This window comes from Panthera leo, chromosome B1 (assembly GCF_018350215.1).
Source record: "Panthera leo isolate Ple1 chromosome B1, P.leo_Ple1_pat1.1, whole genome shotgun sequence".
Classification (NCBI taxonomy): Eukaryota; Metazoa; Chordata; class Mammalia; order Carnivora; family Felidae; genus Panthera; species Panthera leo.
The window spans coordinates 159,525,418-159,547,556 of NC_056682.1; the positions used below are offsets into that span (position 1 = coordinate 159,525,418).

The 22,139-nt window shown below is 37.7% G+C and overlaps 1 protein-coding gene across 4 annotated transcripts in view; it reads right to left on the reverse strand.

Moving 5' to 3' along the window:
- Window positions 1-22,139, reverse strand: part of THEGL (theg spermatid protein like) — a 55,666-nt gene that overhangs the window by 26,782 nt on the left and 6,745 nt on the right. For 2 of the 4 annotated variants that reach the window (XM_042936301.1, XM_042936302.1), the window contains exons 2-4: window positions 16,480-16,510; window positions 8,605-8,670; window positions 507-635 (exon numbers count right to left, since the gene is read on the reverse strand). In XM_042936301.1, the coding sequence (XP_042792235.1) occupies window positions 507-635; window positions 8,605-8,670; window positions 16,480-16,510 (226 nt within the window). The remainder of the gene's footprint in view (window positions 1-506; window positions 636-8,604; window positions 8,671-16,479; window positions 16,511-22,139) is intronic. The other 2 variants (XM_042936303.1, XM_042936304.1) reach the window with 2 other exon arrangements.

The following is a 22,139-nucleotide window of genomic DNA, read 5'->3' on the forward strand; positions in this document are numbered from 1 at the left end:
CCCTGCTCCAGAGTTTTCCCTCAAAGAGCCAACCAACAGAAAGCCTAGTCATTCAACAAATACGCATTAAAAACAAACTGGCAATGGGTATCAAAAGCCTTAACAATATTCTAACCTTCACATGTAGTAATTAATTAATGGTAATCAAGCCCACGGGTGGTATACAAAATCCACGAAAAGTTGCATGTATAAATAGTTCATGTACAACAATGTTATATATGGTACATACCCTGGTGTAATACTACCACTTTATTAAAAACTCAAAATCCTGGTAATCTAAAACATTATACAGTATAATACAAGTTTATAATGGCTAATATTAATCTTGCTCTGGAAAAGTTTTACTGTAGAATCAGATTAGGAAATACATAGAATCCTTAATCCTCAATAATTTTCTACTATAGTTTGGACAATTTATCGCTTTCAGATAAAACGGCTAGATTCTGTGTCATTTTCCCTATGGACTCCTGCTAATGTAACCTGATAGCACACAAACACTAACTAACCTGTTAGGTACATATCGGTGGGAGACTTCCTTGGGATGGGCAAGGTCCTCAAGTCTTTTGGTCAACTGAGCCTTCAAAGCAAACTGGGAAACAGGGCGAATAGGATCTTGATTCCCCCAAAACAGTTTTCTATTAAAAAGCAGAAAATCAAATGGTAAGGAATTCACTACTAATGGATATCTTAGAAATGGCTCTTGGTGGCTTCTATACTGATGTTGCTTCACTTCCAGAACTATCTTGATTACAGAATGTAACAGTTTCCAGGCATCACAAACAGATCAACTATTTATGGTAGTTAAAATAAGATTGTTTTACCTCCTGTCCTAAAACGTGGTGACCAAAAATTAGAAAGAGTTCTGTTTCTGCCATCGTATAATTAACACTGAATTTATAATCAGGTCAACATAAAATGGGCATGCCATCTATCTCCATTGAGCTTCCATTGTGGGTGAAGCCCTGTACCAGGAAGTCAGAAAACAAAATAGTATCAGGGTAATATTAATAGCTTCCATTTCTGAAATACTGTGGGCCAGGCAGTGAGCTAAGTGTTTACTGACATTAGATTTTTTAGTCTGTAAAATAGGCATGATTACTGTGCAGAGGGGGAAAAGAAAAGGAGAATCGGTGTGGAATTCACCTGAAAGGCTTAAGGAAGAAAGTGAAAGGCACAGATTGCCAGAAATGAGGCATGTTCCATGTTGGGGTAACCATGAGAAATGGGAATAATCAAATGTTGATCAAAGCATGTTTAGACAGTATTGGTCAAGACAACGTTTGGACAGAAGCAGAAAGTCATGTTGGGAAATAATTAAGTAGCGTTGCTGCAGTGGGTGGGGCAGGCAGAAGGAGACCCTAAAAGCCCCACCAAGGAGTCAGAAGAAGGTGCCTCAGTAACCTAACTTTGCACATAACTAAAATTGCCAATTAATTGAGCTTATCTATTTAGAAGGCCCTGTTTTTGGGTGGCTCAGTCAGTTAAGCATCCTACTCTTGATTTCAGCTCAGGTCATGATCTCATGGTTCGTGGGTTCGAGCCCTGTATTGGGCTCTGCACTGTGTCAGCATGATGCCTGCTTGGAATTCTCTTTCCCTCGCTCTCTGCCCCTCCCCCACTCATGCACACGTGCACACATGCACATGCTTGTGCTCTCTTTCTCAAAATAAGTAAAAACTTAAAAAATAAAACATAAGGCTCTGTTTTTAACTTTGTCAATACTTTTGTACACAATATTTATTTCTCTACTTTGTAAGCATTAGCCAGAGTCACCATTAGAAATATTAATCAATGAATTAATATCCCCATCCCCTACATTCTGTGGATTCCATTTCCTAAATATGGCTTAAATGTATCCATTTCTCCTTATCCTCGTGGCTGCTTTCCTTGTCCAGATCCCATCATCCCCACTCCTTTGTCCACACCCCTGCAAGAGTGGTCTTCTAAACTCCAATTTGATCAAGTCACCTCCTTGTTGAAGACTCTAAAGGTCTCCACTGACTTTACAGTGGAGTCCCAGCTCCTTACTGTGGCTTACAAGGTCTTCCATAGTTTTGACAAAGAGTGCCTGCCTCTCCAGCCTGTATGTTCATCCAAAGGAGGGAACATACTTAATCTTTTGGAGCTATCCCACTAGGATAGTTTAGTGCTATATATGACAGGTGTTCCATCATAGTTTGATGAATGAAAGAATGGTGAAAACTGGGGACTCACTTGATGGTAATGTGAAACAGGGTGGAGAGGAGAGAATGACTGCAGGGAGAAGAGGCTACAGCAGAAGTTGGGGCCTCAGGTGATGAGGGCCACAGTGGGAGTGACATTGGGGAAGACAGTAACTATGCTTCCAAAAGAGAATATTTGGTGGATAGAGGTAAGAGCACCATGGAATGGGAGAGGAAGATTGCAAGACAAGTTGCATCAAATATTATAAGAAAGTGTTAAATACAACTTAGACATCAAGAATGGAAACTGAAGAAAAACAAAAACAAAAACAAAAACAAAAACAAAAGACAATAGGACTTGGCCAGGAGGGTATCAGTGGTAATAGAAAAAGTGAGGAGCATCTTAGGGGTAAATACCAAAGCTCTGGTGAGAAAGGCTAAGGGAGTCGGGGATTAGGAAGCAAAGGTGACATATATAAGTTGACCCTTGAACAATGAGGGGTTAGGGGCACAACCCCCATGCAGCTGAAAAATCTGCATACAACTTTTGACTTTCCAAACAACTTAACTACTAATAGCCCACCGTTGACCAGAAACCTTACTGATAACATGCATAGTCAATGAACACATACTTTGCATATGTATTATATGTTGCATTCTTACAATAAAGTAAGCTAGAGAGAAGAAAATGTTATTAAGAAAATCATATGGAGGGGCGCTGGGTGGCTCAGTCAAACATCCGACTTCAGCTTGGGTCATGATCTCGCGGTTGGTGAGTTCGAGCCCCACATAGGGCTCTGTGCTGACAGCTCAGAGCCTGGGGCCTACTTTGGATTTTGTGTCTCCCTCTCTCTCTGCCCCTCCCCTGCCTCTCTCAAAAATAAATAAACATTAAAAATTTTTTAAAAAGGAAAATGATAAGGAAGAGAAAATATTTTACAGTAATTTTATAGTATGTATCAAAAAAAATCTGGGTACCAGTTCAAACCTGTGTCGTTCAATGTTAATGTGTGTATATTGGTTTTGTATTCACTGTTTCAAATTCAAAGCAAAAGGTATTTTAGACACAGCAATTAAACCAGGCTCATAATATATGGTCCTCATGATGCCTCCCAGGAATGGAAACCTTATGAGATCATTATCTGCTTGAAACCTTGGCCATTAAAAACTAGAAAACACATAGTATGAACTAAAAGCATTGAGAGTTATGTAAAAGGCAGGAGATCTGGTTCAAAGTAAGCTGGAAGAGAAGGATCAGTGGGAAAAGAAAGAGCAGAGACTGTACAGTGGAGAAAAACGTGGACACAATGTTTATCAGAAGGTAGGGAGAATAACCAAATGTCAAAGTAACATATTATGCAGATGACTCTTCATTCTACTCTGACAGCATTTAAAAATCACTTATGTTTAGCTGTTACATAGCTAATAAAACCAAGGAAATAAGTGTTTAATCTTCTATGGTCTATGATGAGGACTTGACCCCAGAGCATAGAATTCTTATCCATATCATACCTATTTGATGGATCTATGAAATATAACAAAAATCTGGCACAATTACAGAATTCCCTAGAATTCTAGAATAAGGGACCTAGAATGGGTTCTGGAGAATTCTGTGTTCAGTCATCCTTTTCTGAACAGCTAAATCTCTAGTCTTACCTATTTCCAGAGTCAGAAAACACAAAACAGCTTTCATTGGTCTATTTCCAGAGTGTAATTGTTCTGAAATTCTTATAATTTCTCCTATTATAACAAATATTTATTTAGCTTTCATCCGTATAAACTGCTTTATGTACTTGAAGATTTATGAGTTGGTCTCTAATCTTTCTTTGTCAGTCTGGTCAACCACAAATTCTTTAAATGTATCCTCAAAGGTTCCACTTTTCTTTTAATAATTTTCTTCCTTGGCTTTTGAGGCCCTCTCTGTCCTGATTCATTCCCCCTCCCCCTTTCTCTCTCTCTCTCTCTCTCTCTCTCTCTCTCTCTCTCCCCCCCCCTCCCAGTTTTATTGGGAAATAATTGGCATACATCAATGTATAAGATTAAGGTATACAGCATGTACTGTGAAATGATTACCACAATAGGTTCAGCTAACATCTGTCTTCTAATTCTCTAGCCTACTCCTTCTCACTTTCCTTAGGCAGTATCTCTTTGGCAATTTAAACAATGGCATGTTGGGGCGCCTGGATGGCTCAGTCGGTTAAGCGTCCGACTTCAGCTCAGGTCATGGTCTCGCAGTTCGTGAGTTCAAGCCCCACGTCGGGCTCTGTGCTGACAGCTCAGAGCCTGGAGCCTGTTTCAGATTCTGTGTCTCCCTCTCTCTGACCCTCCCCCGTTCATGCTCTGTCTCTCTCTGTCTCAAAAATAAATAAATGTTAAAAAAATTTTTTTAAAATAAAAAATAAAAAATAAACAATGGCATGTGCCCCAGGGTTCCCTCTTCCTCAATATTAAAAAAAAAAAATACATCACTAAATACTGATGTTTCCAAAATAGTATCTCCAGGAATTATCAAGTATTCTCCTGAGTGTTAAATCTACACTTCCAAATACTTACTGAATGTCTCAAAAGCATCCCACATGACTAAGTCTACCTTCCTCCCAAACCTGCCCCCGTCTTGTGTTTCCTTTTGCAGTTGTAATAGCATTTTCCACCTTGTTTCTAAAAGCAGAAACCTAAAGGGGCAACTGGGTGGCTCAGTCGATTAAGTGACTGACTCTTGGTTGCAGCTCAGATCACGATCTCAGGATTCCTGAGCTTGAGCCCCATGTCAGGCTATGTGCTGACAGTGTGGAGCCTGCTTGAGATTCTCTCTCTCTCTCTCTCTCTCTCTCTCTCTCTCTGCTTCTCCCCAGCTTGCATGCACACACATACTCTCTCTCTAAAAATAAATAAAAATTAAAAATATTAAAAATAAAAACAGAAACCTAGAAATCATATTTGACTCCTCCTCTCTCAGGTTCTTCATTTGTCACTAAGTCCTGCCCATCTTTATCTTGACTTTAACCTTTCTTGTAACCTTAAAAGCCACTCTCTTAGGACAAGCCTTCATTATTTGTCTCCTACATTTTGTAATAGCCTCAAATAAATCTTCCTGGCTCTAATTCTCCATGCCATCAAAGGGACCACATCTTTCTAAAACAGCCATTGTGATATAATGTAAGTAAATGGATTTTGTGGGCTATGAACATAGATTCAAATCCCAGTTTGGGTACCCCCAAGCTGGGTTACTTAGCTTTTCTAAGCTCAATTGTCTAATTAAATCACTCCTTCAAATTTTTTTAATGCAAAAGGAGCAGGTTGGAGAGAAGTGTTCTAAGATTACTAACAGTTCTAGCAATATTCATTAACACATCTCTTATCAGTGCATGCCTCTCATCAATGTATATGAGTATGTACCCGTCCATGAAAAAGAGAGTATTTAAGCATGTTATATTCTTAATGTTTAAAAACAAGCCTTTTAAAAATGAAAATTTTAGATTATAGCAAAGTTGCAGGATACAACATTAATACACAAATTCTACTGATTTCTTATATACACCAACAATGAAAAATTGGAATTTAAAATTTAAAACATAACACTATTTACATTAGCAGCAGAAAAAAAATGAAATACATAGGTATAAATCCAACAATACATGTATAAGATTCATATAAAGAAAACTATAAAACTCTGGTGAAAGAAATCAAAGAAGAACTAAATAAATGGAGAGTCCATGTTCGTGGGTGGAAAGACTCAATATTATCAAGATGTCAGTTCTTTCCAACCTGGTTATCAGATCCAGTGCAATCCCAATCAAAATCCCAATGAGTTACTTTGTAGATATTCACAAACTGATTCCAAAGTTTATGTGGAGAGATAAAAGATCCAGAATAGCCAACACAATATTGAAAAAGAAGAACTGAATCAGAGGACTGCTACTACCTGACTTCAGTAGTAGTAATCAGTAGTAATCAGCCACAGTAATCAGACAATCATATTGGTGAAAGAATAGACAAATAGATCAATGCAAAAAGAGAGATCCCAGAAATAGATCCACACAAATACAGTCAGCTAACCTTTGACAAAGGATTGAAGGTTATACAATAGACAAAAGACAGTCTTTTCAGCAAATGGGGCTAAAAAAATGGACATCCACATACAAAAAAAAAAAATCTAGAAACATACCTTACACCTATCACAAAAATTAACTTGAAATGTATCTTAGATATAAATGTAAATGCAAAACTGTAAAATTCTAGAAGGTAACATAAGAGAAAATCTAGGTCATCTTAGATTTAGCAATGCATTTTAAAATACAAGCAAAACATAATCCATGAGAGAAAAAATTGATAATCTGGACTTCATTAAAATTAAAAACTTTTGCTTTACAAAAGACACTGATAAGAGAATGAAAAGACGAGCCACAGACTAGGAGAAAATATTTGCAAGGCACATATCTGATGTCCTAATCTATTCAGGTTACTACACCAATACCATAGATAGGGTGGCTTATAAACAACAGAAGTCTATTCCTCACAATTCTGGGGGTTTGAAAATCCAAGATCAAAGCATCAGAAGATTTGGTGCCTGGTGAAGACATGCTCTCTGGTTTATAGCCAGGCATGTTGTTGCTGTGTTCCCACATTGCTGAAGGGGTAAGGAGTTCTTTGAAGTCTCTTTTATAAGGACATTAATCCCATTCATGCATATGCCATCCTCATGATTTAATCACCTTCAGAAGGCCTTACCTCCTAATACCATCACATTGGGGATTAGGTTTCAATATATGAATTTTATGAATTCAATATATGAATTATTCATATGAATATATGAATTCAATATATGAATATATAGCATCTGATAAAGGATTGGTATTGAAAATATACAAAGAACTGTTACATTTCAACAATAAGAAAACAAATAACCCAATTAAAAAGTGGGCAAAAGATCTCAACACACACTTCATCAAAGAAGATACACAGATGGCAAATAAGCATGTGAAATATGCTCAGCATCATGTCATTAGAGAGTTACAAATTAAAACAACGAGAAAGATACCACTACACACATTTAGAATGGCTAAAATACAAAACACCAAATGCCCGGTAAGGATGTGGAACAACAGGAAGTATTATTCATTGATGGTGGGATTGGCAGAAACTTTAGAAGATGTTTGGCAATTTCTTACAAATCTAAACATATTCTTACCATATGATCCAGAAATTGCATTCCTAGGTGTTTACCCAAACGAGTTAAAAACTTTTATCTACGTGAAAACCTGCATATCAATGTTTAGAGCATCTTTATTCATAATTGCGAAAAATTGGACAGAAATAACACATCCTTCAATAGATGAATGGATAATCAAATTAGTGCTAAAAAGAAATGAGTTATTAAGCAATGAAAAGACATGGAGGAATCTTAAATGCACATTAAGTGAAAGAAGTCAATCTGGAAAGGTTATGTACCATATCATTTTAACTATGCCATTCTGGAAAAGGCAAAACTATACATACAGTAAAAAAAAAAATCAGTGGTTTCCAGGATTTTGGAAAGGGGGCACAGAAGGAAAGAGATGAATAGGTAGAATACAGATAATTTTTAGGGCAGTGAAACTATTTTACGTAATACTGTAATGGTGAACACATGACATGCATTTGTCAAAGTCCACAGAACTGTATAACACACAAAATTGAACCCTAATGTAAACTATAGGCTTTAGTGTATAATATGTCAATATCTCTTCATCAGTTGTAACAAATGTACCACACTAATACCAGATGCTAATATGGGAAACAAGAGGAGTGGGTAGTAATACAGAAACTCTGTGTACTTTTGGCCAATTTTTCTGTAAACCTAAAACTGCTTTAAAAATAATATGTATTATTTTTCTTTTAAGCAATAAAAGATGAGAAAAAAAGGAAAAAAAGTAAGGCTTTACTCAGGAGCCAAAGAAGAAAAGGGGGAGTCCTGTGGCCAAGGATAGGAGGACAGTGGGTCCAATCGGCTGGAAATTCAGAGAACAGGTGTTCTCTAGGCAAAGGCTTAGAGACAACGTGTTAGGAGCAACAAAGTTGAACCCAAAGGATGAACACAAGATTTTCAAAGTGTTTTTCAAATCTGTAAGCTTATTAGAATTATCTGGGAGCTTTTAATGCTCCCGATGCATGGGCTGCACCCTAGACAAAGTAAATTAGGATTTCTGGGGATGGGGTCCAGGCATCAGTGCTTTATATGTCCCCAGGTGATTCTATGTGCAGACAAATTTGAGAACTACTGACTTAGGGTTAGCCTTCCATATGTTGACTTAACTGAGGGGACAATACTGGTTCAGTGGATTGAGCTGAGCAGAGAGGTGACTAAACCTAGGATACAAGGTTAGTGGGCAAGTAAGAATAATACTTACCTATCTAATGTAAGGAACAAACTCATCACAAACAAGACTATGTAATGTTGTCTTACCTATCTGGGGTTCCCCATTGTTTTTTAGGCCTAGAAAGGTCTTGGATTCTCTTCCTAGAAAAAAGACTAACAAATACCAGCTGATTAATTCAGAGAAAATGCTTAACAAACATGGTTATATTAGATGACTCCTACTCAAACAAATCCCATCTTAGTGGGGAAAAACCCAAAGCACTATTTGATGTGATCTGAAGAGTACTGAAAGCTCAAAGTATTCAAAAATATTGTGGACCCAAAATTCTCTCTCCTAGAATCATGGCAAATATAATGCATACTGGAACAAAGACAATAAATCTGCAATAAAACCAAGAGCATATTGTCTCCAGAAGACCCCAGATAAAATGCACACTTAATGGGAAAAACCCTCAGTTCTCATATTAAGTTAATTTGTAAATGGCTTGATGGCACTGGATTCTGAAGAGATCATACAGATAAATTTCAGAGAGAATATTTGGCTTTGGGAAAACTATGAAATAGGCAAAGTATACTTTGAGTACCACTCAACCCTTTTTCTTCCCTACTCTGCTCCTTTGAACCTTCCCTGATTGTTCTGAATCTACCTATAGCAGAGAGAGTTTGTGCTCACCAAGTACCCATGTGTTCCTCCATATTTCCAAGCTTCCCTTCAGTTGTTTACAGCCATGTGAATAGTTATGTCTAATTTTAACAGAAGTGTTCAGTATCAATTCCAGGGCCAATGTGCCTGCTCCATTCCCTTCTTCCCTTATTGCAGTGATTCTGTAAGCCACATATTCTAGATGGTATAGCTAAAAGACAGAAGAGGCCAAGCCATCTCACACTGGACTGTGACAGGAGGGAGAAATAAATGTTTATTGCTTTAAGTCATTGAGAGTTTTGTATCTTATTTGTTACTACAGCATTGCCTATCCTGTGCAGACTAATACACCACCTATGTGTGTAGCTCATATTGTAATTATTTATTCACTTTCTTGGAGTTTGAAGGTCCTAACAAATAACAACACTTTTTTGCCCACAATTAAGAACTAACTAAAAACAGACACAGGAGTCAGATAAATAGAATAAAAATACTTTCTCTATTATTGATTAAGTGATACTGAAGACAGTAGTATGTATCCCTGACAATCCTGAATTGAACTTGTCCCCCAAAGCTGCAAGCCTTCTCCCGCAGGGGCTAAGTTTGCTATGTGACAGAGAACAGATCACAAAGATCACTTCCTATTGATAGACAGGTCCCAAAGAAATTGGACCCAGAAGGAACCAGTTCTCTCTTGCTCAATTCCATCAAACAGAAGTTACTTCCATCCCTCTCAGGAGTCTAATTAAGGGATAATAAGGTAAGAGGTCAGGAAAATTACTCAAAGGAAGTACTTCTTGCACAAAAAGTAAAATCATTCTTCCTAAAATTCGCCTGAACTCTTTAACAGACCCTTTTTTTTTTTTTAGTTTCAAGTTTTTATTTAAATTCCAATTAACATACAGTGTAATATTAGTTTCAGGTGTATAATTTAGTGATTCATCACTTGCATATAACACCCAGTGCTCATCACAACTGTCCTCCTTAATACCCATCACCCATTTAACCCATCCCCTGGCCCACCTCCCCTCCAGCAATGCTCAGTTTGTTCTCTATAGTTAAGAGTCTGCTTTATGGTTTGCCTCTCTCTCTTTTTCCCCTATATTCATTTGTCTTGTTTCTTAAATTCCACATGAGTGAAATCATATGGTATTTGTCTTTCTCTGACTCACTTATTTCACTTGGCATAATAGTCTCCAGCTCCATCCACATCATTGCAAATGGCAAGATTTCATTCTTTTTGATGGCTGAGAAATATTCCATTGTATAAATATACCACATCTTTTATCCACTCATCAGTCTGTGGACATATGGGCTCTTTCCATAATTTGGCTATTGTTGATAATGCTGCTATAAACATCAGGGTGCATGTATCCCTTCAAATCAGTATTTCTGTAAATACCTAGTAGTGCAATTGCTGGATGGTAGTGTATTTTTAACTTTTTGATAATCCTCCAAACCTTCTTCCAGAGGAGCTGCTCCAGTTTGCATTCCCACCAACAGTGTAAGAGGGTTCTCCTTTCCCTGCCTCCCCAACATCTGTTGTTTCTTGTGTTGTTGATTTTAGCCATTCTGACAGGTGTGAAGTGTTATCTCATTGTACTTTTTGATTTATAGTTCCCTGATGATCAGTGATGTTGAGCATCTTTTAATGTGTCAGCCATTTGGGTATCTTCTTTGAAAAAATGCCTATTCATGTCTTCTGCTCATTTTTTAACTGGGTTATTTGTTTTTTGGGTGTTGAGTTTTACAAGCTTTTTACAGATTTTGGATACTAACCCTTTATCAGATATGTCATTTGCAAATATCTTTTCCCACTCTGAAGGTAGCCGTTTAGTTTTGTTTGTTGTTTCCTTTGATGTGCAGAATCTTTTGATCTTGATAAAGTCCCAGGAATTCATTTTTGCTTTTGTTTCCCTTGCCTCCAGAGACATATCTAGTAAGAAGCTGCTGTGGGCCAATATCAAAGAGGTTACTGCCTGTGTTCTGCTCTGGATTTTTATGGTTTCCTATCTCATATGTAGGTATTTCATGCATTTTTAAATTTATTTTTGTGTATAGTGTAAGAAACTGGTCCAGTTTCATTCTTTTGCATGTTGCTGCCAAGTTTTCCCAACACCATTTGTTGAAGTCGCTGTCTTTTTTCCATTGGATATTCTTTCCTGTTTTGTCAAATATTAGTTGACCATATAGTTGTGGGTCCATTTCTGGGTTTTCTATTTTGTTCCATTGATCTCTGTGTCTGTTTTTGTGCTAGTACCATACTGTCTTAATCACTAAGGTTTGTAACGAACTTGAAGTCTGGAATTGTGATGCCTCCAGCTTTGCTTTTCTTTTTCAAGATTGTTTTGGCTATTCAGAGTCATTTGTGGTTCCATACAAATTTTAGGATTGTTCTAGCTGTGTAAAAAATGCTGGTAGTATTTCGATAGGGGTTGCATTAAATGTGTAGATTGCTTTGGGTAGTATAGGCATTTTAACAATATTTGTTTTCCCAATCCATTAGCATGGAATGTTTTCCCATTTTTTTGTGTCATCTTCAATTTCTTTCATAAGTGTTCTATAGTTTTCAGAGTACAGATCTTTTACCATTTTGGTTAGGTTTATCCCCAGGTATCTTATGGGTTTTGGTGCAATTGTAAATGGGATCAATTCCTTGATTTCTCTTTCTGCTGCTTCATTATGGGTGTATAGAAATGTAACAGAGCTCTGTACATATATTTTATATTCTGTGACTTTACTGAATTCATGTATCAGTTCTAACAATTTTTGGTGGGGTCTTTTGGGTGTTCTAGAAAATTGTGAAAGTTTGACTTCTTCCTTGCCAATCTGGATGCCTTTTATTTTTTTGTTGTCTGACTGCTGTGGCTAGGACTTCCAGTACTATGTTAAATAACAATGGTGAGAATGGACATCCCTGTCTTGTTCCTGACCTCAGAGGAAAACCTCTCAGTTTTTTCCAATTGAGGATGATATTAGCTGTGGGTCTTTCATATATGGCCTTTATGATGTTGAGGTATGTTCCCTCTATCCCTACTCTGTTGAGGATGTTTATCAAGAATGGATGCTGTATTTTGTCGAATGCTTTTTCTGCATCTACTGAGAGGGCTGTATGCTTCTTATTTCTTCTTTTATTAATGTGGTGTATCACGTTGACTGACTTGATTGTGGTGAGTGATTCTTTTAATGTACTGTTAGATTCTATTTGCTAGTATTGTGTTGAGAATTTCTGCACCCATGTTCTTCAGAGATATTGGCCTGTAGTTCTTTTTTTCGTGGGGTCTTTGTCTTAAAATAAGCCCTGGCCCTGGTGTCAGGCAGGATTCAGGCCTGACACAGTGTGGGCAAATCCTTATGTGAAACACATGGCCTCCCTCATTAAATGGTGACTGATGCATCATGAAGCTCCTTTCAGGAAAGTGGGGGGAAGCAAGGGGAAAAAACCCTTCAATCAGATTATCTGTTTCCATGTTCCCCTGTCTAATTCATTAGCATGGCTTCAGGCTTTAATTACAACTTATTTGCCCCTTAACACCTTGCCTAGGCTATGCTAGGGAGTAATGTAAGCAGGGATTCAATGCACACAAACCAGGCCACAGTGTTAACAGTGGGACAGTTTCCTTGAGGCCAGTGTGGTCCTGGCAGCAACCAATCTTGGGGACATAGAACACTCAATCCAATAATTCTGCTCATCTAACAAATTATTATTCCAGCATCCATATTGGAGATTCTGGGTTTTTATTATTTTAAAATGAAGTGCTGTGTTCTTACACATGGGCAAGTTATTTAATTCCTTGAGCTTTCAGGAGTGTGCGGTGGGGAGAGGGTTGCAACTTAAAATAGGGTGGTCAAAGAAGGCATTACTGATCAGATTATATTGAAAAATAACTAGCTATACAGATTTTTCAAGGAAAGATTTTCCCATTCCAATAGTTAATTAGCAAAAGCAAATTAGGAAGAGCTTCTTCCCCAGGGAAGAAGCATGCCCCAGAAAAATAATAGGTGACCAGCGTGGTTAGCCTCATCTATAAAGGAAAATAACTATATCCATCTCAAAGGGTTGCATACCTAGCAACTTCCAACCATGGAGTGGGTATTCAATAAACGTTAGTTCCTTTTTCCTTTCCCACCCAAAACACCTAGTATGAAACTCTGTATGTAGTCAATGCTCGGCCAACGCTGAGTTGAACTGAATTGGTACTTAATTGTTTAAAATATAAACTTAGTTTAAGTGTCTTATACAGGAAAATCAGTAAACTATCAGTAAGCTTGTATCACTTGAAGAGGTTTCTAGATAAAATACAGACTTGAAGTTGTAAGAATAGTACCCCACATCCACACTCTTTCCTCCCCAATGTCTAATCCTCTGGACCCTTCTAATTTACCCCTTTGCTATTGCAAGCAACCTATCTGCATTTTGTCCCTCAAGTTTCTGCTGCTTAATTCAAGAGTTCCCAGCCTGAAGTTCTCAAATACTTAAGGGATCTACAAATACAATAATGGGAGTCCACAACCTTTAGAATATTTCAAAAGGTCAAATGGCATCCTACACTATCCACAGTCAGTATAGGCTACCTCAAATACCCAATTTGTTTCTGAATTATATCATCTCCATGTTACCTCATACTGATAGGAGACTCTAATTAATACTTACATCTGTCCTTAATTAAAAAAAATTAACAGGGGCGCCTGGGTGGCTTGGTCGGTTAAGCGTCCGACTTCGGCTCAGGTCATGATCTCATGGTCCGTGAGTTCGAGCCCCGCGTCGGGCTCTGTGCTGACAGCTCAGAGCCTGGAGCCTGCTTCCGATTCTGTGTCTCCCTCTCTCTCTGACCCTCCCCCATTCATGCTCTGTCTCTCTCTGTCTCAAAAATAAATAAACGTTAAAAAAAAATTAAAAAAAAATTAACAAATGTAGTTTGTTTTGTGAGCAATAACAAAAAAAATCTTTTAAAACATGAGATTATGGTCATGGATAAAGATAACTAAAAGGTACTTTGGTGGTAAAATTTTGGGGATCAGCTATATAATTGATAAGATGCAACCCCCAAGTCATGCCTTTTAATATCTAGAAACAATGAAGATACTGTCCATTGCCAGGAAAAAAAAAAATCTACATCCATATTCAACAGAAGAAGGGCTTCATCATGTAAGCACTGCATAAGCCCTGCCGAGAGAGCCTGAGCCAGCTTTCCAGAAAGGGTGGCTAGGTGGAGGAAAAAGAAAGCCAGAGTTGCAGACAAAACATTTTATATACATTAATCTTTTAAAACAAGTTAGCTTCTGGCTTCCATCATCACTTCCAAGCCAAGTTTTCCCTCGCTACCTTTTTCTTCACTAGCTAAATAATGTTTTTTTAATGTGTCACTTTATAGACTAATGACAGTTTCCTAGTTTATTCCTATAGACACTTAAATTGGGTTGTTACTTCAATTGGAAATAATCTCATTAACATTTGCTTCTTCTGTGTGGAGGTCTGACTAACATCCGTCCTCTTCATTCACTTCTTGTGTATTATGTCACTACAGCTACATCTCTAACCTATCTCTTCATCTTAACACAGGCTTCCCCCATCTTTCATGTCTTACATTACCTCACAATGTCTAGTCATTGTCCTGTGCAGAAACAAAAGAAAGTGGTTGAAGGATTTTCACGTTTGAAGGCAGATTTTTTTTTAAATGAGGATTACATTGCTGTCCCATGTCTTCATTGATTATTAGTCTCCTATGGCTTGCCAATAGCTCAGAAAGTTTTTGAAATCCTTACCTTGGGTGCAGAACAATAAATATACCTTAATCTAACAATAATTATGGAATTGATTACAGGTCTGAAGTGATTAATACAAACAATTTTCTCAGTCAAAATGCTCTTCTACATTTAACTATGTTGTTTATATTCAGAGAATATTTTCTTTCATAACAATCAGGCACATCATATTTGTTTAACAATAATCTTTTTAGACAATGGAGATATGATTAAGTAATAAAGATAGCACAATTTCCTTATAGGATCAAGCCAAATTAACCAGCCAAACAAAAGCAAGAAGTGGTATAACAACACGAACAAAAATATGTGTTTTAAGTATAAAAACTTATCGGGTATAAACTATTTCACTGTGTGTGTTTAGCCCCAGGAGAGTTTGCTTACCCAGCATACATTTATTTGAAGTAATGTGGTATGTTAAGTGGGCACTTGGTAATACTCAGTAAATGTTAGTTTTTCTACCAGCTCTTCTGAATTTCATTTTCTATCAGTAAAATCTACTTGATTATATTTGTCCTATCAACTTCTCGGGAGTCTTGTGAGAAAAGAAATTTTTTTAAATGCAAAGCATTACATAAAGATAAGGTGGTGGTATTTACTGCCTGGACGAGTTGAAGGGGAAATAAACCCCTAGAAAACACAGCAAATAAGAAATCCAAGAGTTGGGATACCTGGATGGCTCAGTCAGTTAAACATCCAACTCTTGGTTTCAGCTCAGGTCATGATCTCACTGTTTCATGGGTTTGAGCCCCATATTGGGCTCTGTGCTGTCAGCACAAAGCCTGGTTGGGATTCTCTCTCTCTCTCCCTCTCTCTCTGCCCCTCCCCCACTTGTGCTGTCTCTGTCTCTCTCAAAATAAATTAAAAAAAAAACTTTAAAAACCCAAAAGTCTAAATAATAACAATAAATGTAAATGTTAAGCAATAACAATAAATATGAATGATTTAACCCACTTATTAAAAGAATGGATACAAATAAAATTATTATTATTGACTTCTCATCTATATGAGCCACTGACATGAATCCTTGATATTTCTCTTTAATGATTCTACTCTGTTACTTCTTCTAGCTCCATCTTAGCCAAACAGAGTAAGCATTGATTGTTCAGGAGGTATCTACTTTCTGCACTCTATGTACACTTTCTTTTTTCTATTGATAAATTTCATTAGCTACTGTACTTGAAATAGAGGTGAGGGGATATTGGGATACATTGACCTGGAGCTTCACAAAATCTGTCACGAGATTGTCAATGCAGCATCCCAAGTCCCTTAAAGGTTCAGGCCTAACATGTAACATACACCTAGTATTTAGCAAACAAGTAAAACGCTGAGTGAATCTAAGGAGAGTTCTACATCTTCATCTTCTTCCCCCATCTCACTTCTTAACCACTTTAACCCTCTTGTTTCCTTTTTCTGTGGGAATTAGAAAAGGGCCTTATGACCAAGAAAAAGCACAGGAACCCCCAAGATAGGCTTTCCCTTCAGATGCCCCAGATTGAGTCTGCACCATCAGCTAGTTAGAGTCTGGGAGAATAGTAGTACACCTACAATCTTACCATTTCCTTGCAATGCCAAAGGGACCAGTATCTATAAGAAGAAAAGTAAAAGCAAACATTATATTCAATAAGAATCAAAGACATGATAAAGACAGCATCACAAATCAATACAAAAAGAGACTGTGAAAAATAACTATCTAGGGGAATGGCCAAATTAAATATGTCACAGCATGTACCAAAATAAACCACAAGTAAATCGAAGAGTTAAATACTTTTTTAAAAAGTTGAATTAGAGGACGCCTAGGTGGCTCAGTCGTTTAAGCGTCTGACTCTTGATTTTGGCTCAGGTCATGATCTCAGGTTTGTGGGATTGAGCCTTGTGCACTGTCAGTGCAAAGCCTGCTTGGGATTCTCTCTCTCCCTCTCTCTGCCCTTTCCCTTGCTCTCAAAAATAAACACTTTTTTTTTAAAGTTGAATTAGGGCAAAAGTAAGAGAATATCTACTTAATCACTGGATTTTAATCTCAGTTAAAGGCAACAAAAGATATAGAGGGAAAAGATAAATAGATTAAAATATTTAAAACTTAAAACTTCTGGGTGCCAAAAATTAAAACTTAAAGAGGAAATGAAAATATTTGGCAATAAGATGACAAAGGGTTATTAAAGTCTTAATACCTGAAGATTATAAAAGTGTAGATGAATATGAAAACACCAAGGTATGTGTCAAAAGTTGAATGGACAAAGGATAGAAACTGAATTAATATAGGAAGACATAAAAACATATATGAAGACATAAAGACATATATAGATGTATTTGGTAAGACATAAATAAAAGAAAAAGTTCATGTTTACTTGTAATCAAAACAATGTAAGTAAAGGATGAGATTTTTTTTTTAACTATAAAATTAGCAAAAGAATTTTGCAAAGGATAATGAAATTAGAAGAGTAAGACAAAGGGTGCCTGGATGGCTAGGTCAGTTAAGTGTCTGACTCTCAATTTCAGGTCAGGTCATGATATTGCAGTTTTTGAGTTTGAGCCCCAGGTCAGGTTCTGCACTCTGTGCTGACAGTGTGGAGCCTGCTTGGAATCCTCTCTCTCCCCTTCTCTCTCCGCCCCTTCCCTGCTTATGTTTTTTTTTTCTCTCTCTCTCAAAATAAATATATTTATAAAAAAAAGAAGAGTAAAATGAGATGAGTATTTTTGTGTACTGCTGGTAGAAATCTAAACTAGTACACTTTACGAAAAATAATTTGGCAGTATAAGTCAGCAATGTTTATGTCCTTAATCTAATTCTACTTGTAGAAATGTACCCTAAAGAAATCATTCCAAGTGCAGGCAAAAATGGATGCACAAACGTGTTCATTGCATTATCAGTGGAAAATTGGGTCCACCTGAAATGTTCAAAACAGAAGAAATGGTAAAGCAAATTAAAAATCATGTTTAGTTTTTTTCTAAATGTGGGAAAATGTAGGCGATCACACATGCCAAGCTATGTAAAGGCCTATTATAATAGGCCACAGAAGGGCAGATTGTTCCAGTTTCTTCTTGGAGTTTTTAATCATATCTGAGAATTCTGAAATATCATTTCCTACCCTCTGAAGTGTTTTGGGTAATGAAAAGTGAGTGTTCTCTGGCATCAAACATGACTCAAACCCCAGTTCTGTGACTCAGCTATACAACCTTGGATAAGTTACTTACCTTCTCTGAGACTCAGTATCCCTTCTCAGATAGGAGGGTAATAGGTATGTGTGTATAAAGAGTACTGACATATATGTAAAGTACTCTGCAAATAGTAGATGCATGGTAGTCCGAATTATTAGTTACTACTTTAATGTATCAAGGTAGGAGCAATACAGGAAACACAGCAACCAAGTATTGATTGGGCTCCCACTATGTGTAGCAGTGCTCAGAGAACAAAAATGAGCAGGACATGTTCACCTCTCAAGGAGTTTACAGCAGAGTAGGAGATAGGCTACAAACTTAAAAAAAGAAAAAAAAGTAAATGGAATTTTTGAATTGGGATTTTTTCTATTACTCTACTTTTTTTAATGTTTACTTATCTTGAGGGGGGAGGGAGGGGCAGAGAGATAGGGGGAGAGAATCCAAGCAGGCTCCACACTCAGTGCAGAGATGCACGTGGGGCTCGATCCCACAAACCGTGAGATCATGACCTGAGTTGAAATCAAGAGTCTGATGCTTAACCTACTAAGCCACCCAGAAGCCCCCTATTACTCTGCTTTTTAAGGCTAAACTGATTCAGACCTAAGGAAAAGGGAAGAGTAGCCCTACAAATACACCCCTTGTGCCCAGTCATGCTGTCCCTCATGACAGATGCAACGCTCGTCCCATGGACTTTTCACGTATCACCAAGCTTGGTTTTCAGCTTTATATACACAGGTCAGAAAGTCAGTATAACACTGAATAAATCTTAAAAAAAATTCTACAAATATTGATAATATGAATGAAAACACTTTTCCTATTGCCCTATCATGGTAGTTTCTCCCACAGGTAGAGACTGCACTCTAATTTTGGAAATACTTTTGATGTTATCTTACCAATTGGTGGAATAGAATAGCTCTCAGGTGGCTATTGTTAGCTAATGTCCCAAGCAAGGCAGTGTTACAATGGTTTCCAAACTAGAATCACCCTGGGATGTTTAAAAATTGTAGGGCCCAGGGGCACCTGAGTGGCCCAGTTGGTTAAGCATCAGACTTTGGATCAGGTCATGATCTCATGGTTCATAGGTTTGAGCCCTGCATTGGGCTCTGTGCTGATAGCTCGGAGCCTAGAGGCTGCTCTGGATTTTGGGTCTCCCTCTCTCTCTGCCCCTCTCCTGCTCACTTTGTCTCTCAAAAATAAATAAATGTTAAAAAAAAAAAGTTGTAGGGCCCAGACCACACCCTAGACCAATTAAATCCACAATCTTTGGAGGTGGAACACAAGCACTGGTATTTTTCAAAGCAGACAAGTTTGGGCTCTACCACAATATTGTTTAATGAGTAAGGCTACTGGCTCTGCAATCAGACAGCCCAGAACCAAATCCTGACTCTCACCAGGAGAGAGAGGGAAAGCATTTCAGACAGGAGAAATGACAAGCATAAAGGCTGAGGTGGAATCAAGCAAAAGGCACAGTAGGACAGTTGGTCAGGGTGGCTAGAGAGAAGCGAGCAAGGGAGAGGACAGCACAATTTGTGGTTGGGCCAGATCCAATGAGCCCTGCCAGAGTTTGGAGCAAAATGATGAATAGCATCTCCCTCTAAGAGATAATCAGAACATTATGGCTGTTACACGCCTTAAATGTCTGTATTTTATTCTGTAACACACAAACCACATCACACACATTGCCACCTCCAGCTACAAATGGGATGGTCCAAGCCATTTAAAAGAGAAGGCTGCCATCTGCTGGGAGAGAGCATGACTAAATCTGTTCCCTGACAGCAGTGACGAGGCATTGTTCACTGTGAGTCCCACTGCAAGCACAAGTAAAGTATTCTGTAACATGACAAGGATGAAATATTAAAGTATAGCTGTTCTCCACTTTGTCCTCTACCCTGACTCCTAAGGAGCCCATGTTTGAGATGCTCAGCCTCTAGTCCTGAGTTGTACCAAATGGTGTACAAATGACCTACAAAGTAAAGGCAGGAAGCACATCTCAGAATAGATCCAGGGGGCACAGGAAGATAGGGTAAGAGAGAGTCAAGGTGGAGTTTGAGAGAAATAGGAAAGGTATTTTTGGAGATTAGCTGTCATGATGATTGGGACCTGGGAAGAGAAATGCTTCAAGAGCATTTTAGCAGGTTTTGCTCTTATGTATCCCTTCAAGATACTTCAGTAAGAGACCTACTTTATTTTTCAAGGCTTTTTGAAGTAAAATTTGTGCTTGTTTTGTGTACACTATTGTTTTGAAGATTGGTCTTGAAGCAGTCCATTTCTATTTTGGGTGTGACTATGTAAACAGTGGGATATTCTTTGATATGACATAATAAGCTATGTGATCCATTACTACTGTTCATTCTTCTTGATCCTCTCCTAGGCACGGCTCCCTAGCACTGTGCTCCCCACTGCCTTAGCTCTGGGTCATTGGGCAAGAGATAGGAGAGCATGGGAAAGGGTTTTGGTTGAAGGTGGGAAGATAGAGGCAGGAAAAAGGGCAAGTCCTTCCATTTGGTTAAACTATGACAATGACGACAACAGAAACCAGGGACTTCTGTGCAAACTAGAGATCAAAACTAGCACTTTTGTGACACATTTTCTCAAATTTCAAATCTATTTTTCATGTTCATTTTTACCCAACTTCATCTATGTGAAGACAGCACTGGCAACTGGTAGCTGCTAAGAAAGCTGGATTTATAACCCACACAAGGGGCACCTGGGTGGCTTTGTCAGTTAAGCGTCAGACTCTTGATTTCAACTCAGGTCATGATCTTGGGGTCATGAGCTTATGGTCGTGAGATCAAGCCCCACATTGGACTTTGTGCTGAGCGTGGAGCCTGCTTAAGATTTTTCTATCTCCCTCTGCCCCCTCCCTGGCCCATGCTCTCTCTAAATAAAAATAAATAAATAAATATAGATTAATTAATTAATTTTTAAAAAACTTTAAAAACACTTTATAACTCATACCAAACACCACAATAAATTCCAAATGGATCAAAAGATTTAAATGTTTTTTTTAAAGATTATAAAAGAAGACACATGGGTAATTCCTTCATAACCTGCAAGGGGAAGAAGGACTTTCTAAATATGATTCCATACAGAAGCTAAAAAAGAAATGACTGATAAATGTTATTATAAAAATATTTTATGGCAAAATAAAACAAAATAAAAATAAGCAAAGACAAAGAGACCATTAATAAACAGAAAAAATAGGTCATACATATCCCAGACGAAGGGCTAATCCTTCAAGTAAGAAAAATACCTAGCAACTCAAAAGGAAAATAGAATAGGCAAAGGACATGAAAAAAAATATATATATATAAAGATGCTTAATGTCATTCAGATGGTAAGATAAATGCAAATTAAAGCTTAATTGACATGCTAGTTTTTCATCAATTGGATTTTCAAAAAGCCAGCAGTTCAAACACACACTACAATGGTGAAGCTATACAGAAAGAGACAATTCCATTGCTCATGGGCATCAACTCCCATGGAGGGTGATTTTGTTAAATCAAAGTTCCAGATGTGTTTACCCTTCAGTGATCTCACTTCTGGAAATTTATTCTACAGATATAACTGCATGACATGTACTAAATGACATCACGTACAGGTTTATCTATTATAGCATTGCTTATAATAGCAACATCCTGGAAACAAACAAGGTGTTAAACTAGTAGTGGCAAACTACGTAACAAAACATGGGGCATCTGCTTTTCTTTTTCTTTTTTTTAATGAAAAAACTCTATATTTAGTTATATGGGAAGATACGTTGTCAAGTAAAGAGTGAAGAACAGTATGGCTTACGCTACCCTTTGATAAGAAAGGGGGAACACACACATAAGCTTGTACAGTATTTTCTTGAATTTATATAAAGATGCATAGAAATGAATAAAAGTGGTTACTTATAAAAGGGGAGAGGGGCGCCTGGGTGGCTCAGTCAGTTAAATGTCCAACTTCAACTCAGGTCATGATCTCGCAGTTTGTGAGTTCGAGCCCCGCATTGGGTTCTGTGCTGACAGCTCAGAGCCTGGAGCCTGCTTGGGATTCTGTGTCTCCTCCTCTCTCT